General features: G+C 45.6%; 1 protein-coding gene across 1 annotated transcript in view; it reads right to left on the bottom strand.

Annotated features, from left to right (window-relative positions):
* Positions 1 to 389: 389 nt before the first annotated feature.
* The window catches only part of LOC141272295 (uncharacterized), a 50,259-nt gene continuing 44,648 nt past the window's right edge, over positions 390 to 6,000 (bottom strand). Inside the window, exon 8 of the mRNA XM_073682859.1 lies at positions 390 to 1,653. Within this exon, the coding sequence (XP_073538960.1) occupies positions 704 to 1,653 (950 nt within the window). The 3' untranslated portion in view covers positions 390 to 703. The remainder of the gene's footprint in view (positions 1,654 to 6,000) is intronic.

Genomic DNA, 6,000 nt, shown 5'->3' with positions numbered 1-6,000 from the left:
AGTATAAGCAACACTGCACCAAAACCCTGGAGACCATCGTAGGCAGAGATTAGATGGAAAAAAAACAACTTTGTATATAAATTCAATGATCGTTCACTTAATCATGCCACTATAGAGTCCGATAGTTACTGCATGACCTAAATAAAGCGTAAACGGTAATCCCATATTTCATATGAGTCCATTGTCATGGGTATTTCCGTATCCCCTAAGAAGTAATGGACTAAGGAAAAGACTGACAAACTAATGAGTCAATGATGTTGTTTCTGCACCTCCCTATTGGGGAGGGTGCCTCTTATACAAGATGCCTCCCGGCAATTGGCTGGGGGCATCTTAGCAGGTGCAAGCGCTACCCCTTTAAGAGGAGGGGAGCGCACGCACTACGCGGGCTGACAGAGGTTAGTGAGAAAAGGCATGGAGAATGCCTGGGACCACGCCGCACAGCCAGGGTGGTGAGTATGCCGGCATCTCTGCATGGAGAATGAAGGAGAAACATGCAGAGGCGCAGGTAGCGCCGTTACATATTATTAACCTTACTTTCATGTTATTGATTAAAACAAATGTTCTATGAAACTCCATGTTGGAAAAAATTTAGAAATTGTTCTTGTGTTCAGTGAGATGTTAATTAAAATCTTACTCATCAAAGGGGGTGTACTCATTTATGCTGACCACTGTTTATTAAATGTATAAAACACAGTGAACATAATTACAGATTCTTTCCCGTATGACTTCTCTCATGTCTAACAAGATTTGATTTATTTATAAAAGATTTCCCACATAGTGAACATGAATACGGCTTATCTGTGTGACTTCTCTTGTGTTTAATAAGACTTGATTTATCAGTAAAGCATTTTTCACAGAGTGAACATAAATACGGCTTTTCTCCTGTGTGAGTTTTCTGATGACTATTAAGATTCCCTTTATCTGTGAAGGTCTTCCCACATTCCGAACATGAAAATGGCTTCTCTCCTGTATGAATTCTCTGATGTCTACTAAGAATCCATTTTTCTGTGAAGGACTTCCCACATTCTGAACATGAATATGGCTTCTCTCCTGTATGAATTCTCTGATGTGTAATAAGATTCCCTTTATCTGTGAAGGACTTCTCACATTCCGAACATGAAAATGGAGTCTCTCCTGTATGAATTCTCTGATGTCTACTAAGAATCCATTTTTCTGTGAAGGACTTCCCACATTCTGAACATGAAAATGGCTTCTCTCCTGTGTGAATTCTCTGATGTCTAATAAGATCCCCTTTATCTGTAAAGCATTTCCCACATTCTGAACATGAATACGGCTTCTCTCCTGTGTGAATTCTCTGATGTATAACAAGTTTTGTTTTATTTGTAAAGCATTTCCCACATTCTGAACAGGAGTATGACTTTTCTCCTTTGCGTTTTCTTTGTATTAAACAATCTGAGCTTTTAGTAAATTGCTTGTGACACTGAAATCTTGTATCTGTGTCACCTGGAATTGTGATAAAAATGTGAGATTGCTCAGGAGATGATTCCTCATGATCAGGAGGATTATAAGAAGGTGAAGTGCTGTGAAGTCCAGGAGGTGCAGGAAGGGTGATGAGGTTTTCTCCATTAGAGTGCCTCCTGATATCTTCTTTTTTACAATTTTGTGATAAACCGTTATTCTCACAAGGATTTCCTATAAGGATAAAAGATAGATTAGATGTGATTTTTTTTTTTTTACAACACAGAAAGGAATTTGTAAATTTATTTTATAAAAAACAAATAGAAAGCGCTCCATGTGTGGATCAGTAGATAATATTAGGTTAAGGTGAATGACTACTACTCACCTTGATTAGTTCTGCAGCTTCAGGAACAACCTTGGCGTTAACATGATTGATCCTCCATGGCTGCGGCTGTGCCCTCTGAACCTCCACCCAGAGGCCCAGATTGAAAGAATCAGGATAAAAATGTACCGTAAGTAAAAAATGGGCTTCCAAAAGAGCGGCCAAGGATGTAGGGAGAGTTTTCTTTTCTTATTAAAATTATTTTATTAAAGAGATTGTCCACTACTGTTAACAATGCAGCACCGGGACTCTCAGGACGCCAGCGTGACACAAGCAAGCAATTGCCAAGGCGTTATTTTCAACCATCTAACCACAGATAAGCAACTGAGCAAAGTAATTGGTTTTCACTACCCACTGGCAACAGGACTAATGCTCGCTGCAGCAATCAGCTTTAACATTACCATTGAAGATTAGGACCAGTGGCATTACTAGCTCCATTTACTGCAGTGCCATCTCTCAAAAGAGGGGCCAGGATTGCATCCAATACGTTCTCAAACGGACCGCTGTTGAATCCACTGTAAAAACAACTCCGACCTTCAACTTGGTCCATTAATGTATATACATTTTATCTTACCAACAGGACTTATAATAATAAGTATGACCTTGGACTATTCTGATTGAGGTTAAAAAGCCTACGGATTTTAGATATATGCACAATCATTATTTTATATACCATCATTGTTTTATGTATAGTGTTGTCATGCACTCTGTTCATTGTTTGCTTTTCCCCCCTTTTATTTTCAGTAAAATATTTATGCACTTTTTTACATATTGAATTGTTACCTTAGGTCATTATCAAATCCCCCCCACCCCCAGTACCATTCAGATTAGCGCAATAGATTTGTGCCTGGATTTATTTAATCTATTTTCTGCCATTTATTTATCCTAATTACAGTATCTTTGCATACATCACTGTAAACCAACACTATATGTACTAATTATTGTCCCCTACCTTGCAAATCCGTCTGTGGATTTTCTCCCTATTATATTTCGTTTTTAATGTTTAATACAATTTGTGATATACGGATCCATAGTGTTGCTGTGTATCTGTCTGTAGGTTTAAATGTTAATAACATTTAAAATTCCTAAGTAAAACACACTGAAAAAATTATTTACAGATGAAAACAAAGTAAAACATGAGTCCCTATAGCAATTTGAGTATAAAAGGCAAAAAAAATGTAACTTGATTTTCCTGAAACCCATGACAGCACACATAAGAGAGAATAGGATCCGACCCTATGACTGGACAGGAAGCCCCGAGCACAAAATAAAAGGGCAACTCCCACATCCTCCTTCAATGTGGTTTCCAAGGAATCAAGTAAGGGTCACCCAATTTATCATCATTATTCTTATTATTTATACATTCACTTAAGCCCATTCTTCATTATCAGAAGAGAAGATTGAGAACCACCATCAACCCTGAGCCAGAGGGAGGGAAAATTAGGGTGGTGTCATGGGTTTCAGGAAAATCAAATTGCTGGTAATTATTATTATTTCCCTCACCAGGCCTGTATTTGCCACAAGGCACTGGTGGTCCGGTGCCTAGGGTGGCGGGTTGCAGGGGCGGCACAAAGAGTAAGGGGAAAAAAATGTTTTATTCATCTTTTTAGTCCCACCTCCTCCGTTTGACAATGTGATAAATCCACTGCCGTTTCGGGGGAAAGAGGGGGGTGCAAAGCTCCATTAATTTGCATATGCGTCTTTAAGACCCAGATACAAATAAGCCAAAGACCCAGGGAGCTGATTGACCCCGAAAGTACTATCACCGGCACTTCCGCTGGGGGTCGGAAGTGCCAATCAGCTCCCTGCTCCTAGGTGCTGTGGCGTCCAAACGCTGCAGATGTCACAGCAGGGAGCTGCATAGGAGGACAGACACCGGAGCCCAGAGGAGGACAGGAGTAAGACAACCACTGGAGCCAGGGGGAGCACAGGAGGAAGACAGGTACCAGAGCCAGGGGGAGCACAGGAGGAAGATAGGCACCAGAGCCAGGCAGAGCACAGGAGGAAGACAGGCACCAGAGTCAGGGGGAGCACAGGAGGAAGACAACCACCTGAGCCAGGGGGAGCAAAGGAGGAAGACAACCACCTGAGCCAGGGGGAGTACAGGAAGAAGACAGTCACTGGAACCAAGGGGAGCACAGGAGGAAGACAGGCACCAGAGCCAGGGGGAGCACAGGAGGAAGACAACCACCGGAGCCAGGGGAGCACAGGAGGAAGACAGGTACTGGAGCCAGGGGGAGCACAGAAGGAAGACAGGCACCAGAGCTAGGGGGAGCACAGGAGGAAGACAGGCACCAGAGCCAGGGGGGGCACAGGAGGAAGACAGGCACCAGAGCCAGGAGGAGCACAGGAGGAAGACAACCACCGGAGCCAGGGGGAGCAAAGGAGGAAGACAGGCACCAGAGCCAGGGGGAGCACAGGAGGAAGACAGGCACCAGAGCCAGGAGGAGCACAGGAGGAAGACAACCACCGGAGCCAGGGGGAGCAAAGGAGGAAGACAGGCACCAGAGCCAGGGGGAGCACAGGAGGAAGACAGCCACGGGAACCAGGGGGAGCACAGGAGGAAGACAACCACCGGAGCCAGGGGGAGGATAGGAGGAAGACAGGCACCAGAGCCAGGGGGAGGACAGACACAGGAGCTGTCGCTGTAGACTGGTGGTTTGGAGGACTGTCTCTGTAGACTGGGGTTTGAGGGAATGGGCTGTCTCTGTAAGCTGGGGATTTGGTGGGCTGTCTGTAGGCTGAGGGTTTATGGGGCAGTCTCTATAGGCTGAGGGTTTTGGGGGCTGTCTCCGTAGGCTGATGGTTTGGAGGGCTCTCTGTAGGCTGGGTGTTTGAGGGGGCTGTCTGTAGGCTGGGGTTTAGGGGTGCTGTCTCTGTAGACTGGGGTTTAGGGGGGCTGTCTCTGTAGGCTGGAGTTTAGGAGGGCTGTCTCTGTAGGCTGGGGTCTAGGGGGGCTGTCTCTGTAGGCTGGGGTTTAGGGAGCTGTCTCTGTGGGCTGGAGTTTAGGGGGGCTGTCTGTAGGCTGGGGTTTGTGGGGGTTGTCTCTGTAGGCTGAGGGTTTAGGGGGTCTGCCTCTGTAAGCTGGGGGGGTGTGTCTCTATAGGCTGGGGTTTGGGCGGCTATCTCTGTAAGCAGGGGGTTTGGGGGGCTGTCTCTATAAGCTGGGGGTTTGTGGGGGTGGGCTGTCTCTGTAGGCTGGGAATTTGGGGAGGCTGTCTCTGTAGGCTGGGGGTTTGATGGGATGGGCTGTCTCTGTACGCTGGTGGTTTGGGGAGGCTGTCTGCAGGCTGGGGGTTTGAGGGGGTGGGCTGTTTCTGTAGGCTGCGGGTTTTGGGGGGCTTACAGAGTGAGGGGACAGTGCAAGGGACAAAATGGATGGGGGTCAGTGTAAGGACTCAGTATGAAGAAAAGGCAGCATGGGGGGGGTCAGTATGGAGAGGGGCAGCTTGGATGGCTCACTATGGAGCGGGGACAGAATGAGTGGGACATGATGAGGGGGCAGCATGATGTGGGGACAGTGTGGAGATCATAGTTCAGAAGTGAGGAAGGTGTGGTGGGTGGGTATAATTGATAAGGGTGGGCAGTGTGACTGTCATAGTACACAAGAGCGGACAGTGTGGTTGTGATGGTATATGAGAGATTATGGTGTAATGGGGATATTTTATAGGAGAGGATAGCGTGGAGGGCATGTACAGTAAGAGACAGTGTGGGGTAATATTTTTTTGCAGGGAGAACAGCGAGGAGCAATTCATTTTTTCAGGGACAAAGCATAGGGCTTATTTAAGGCACAGCATAGGTGGTTATTTAAGGCACAGCATAGGTGGTTATTTAAGGCACAGCATAGGTGGTTATTTAAGGCACAGCATAGGTGGTTATTTTTATTCAGGAACATTATAATGATAGTCTTAACTTTAAGGGAACTATGGCGGGATGTGCGGCAGAAGACAGGAGAAGATGGAAGTCTGCAGAGACAGCGATCGGTGAGTATATTATCACACAAACATTGCACTACACTAACATTTACACAGGTTTAGGGGAAAAAATTACGGAACTTTTATTTATTATGCAAATGAGGGCTCTTCGGTGCACCCTTGGTTTGGCCTATGCGTTGGTGCACCGTTACACCCTCCTATTTGTATATTAAAGCCAGTCTTTTGTCTTTACTGATAGCGCTCTGTAAAAGTGAGTGCTGTCTA

This window comes from Phyllobates terribilis, unplaced genomic scaffold, assembly GCF_046119375.1.
Source record: "Phyllobates terribilis strain yellow unplaced genomic scaffold, ASM4611937v1 Scaffold_1__5_contigs__length_1240528914, whole genome shotgun sequence".
Lineage (NCBI taxonomy): Eukaryota > Metazoa > Chordata > Amphibia > Anura > Dendrobatidae > Phyllobates > Phyllobates terribilis.
Note: the sequence above shows the minus strand (reverse complement) of the source record. Positions and strands in the feature narration are given on the sequence as shown.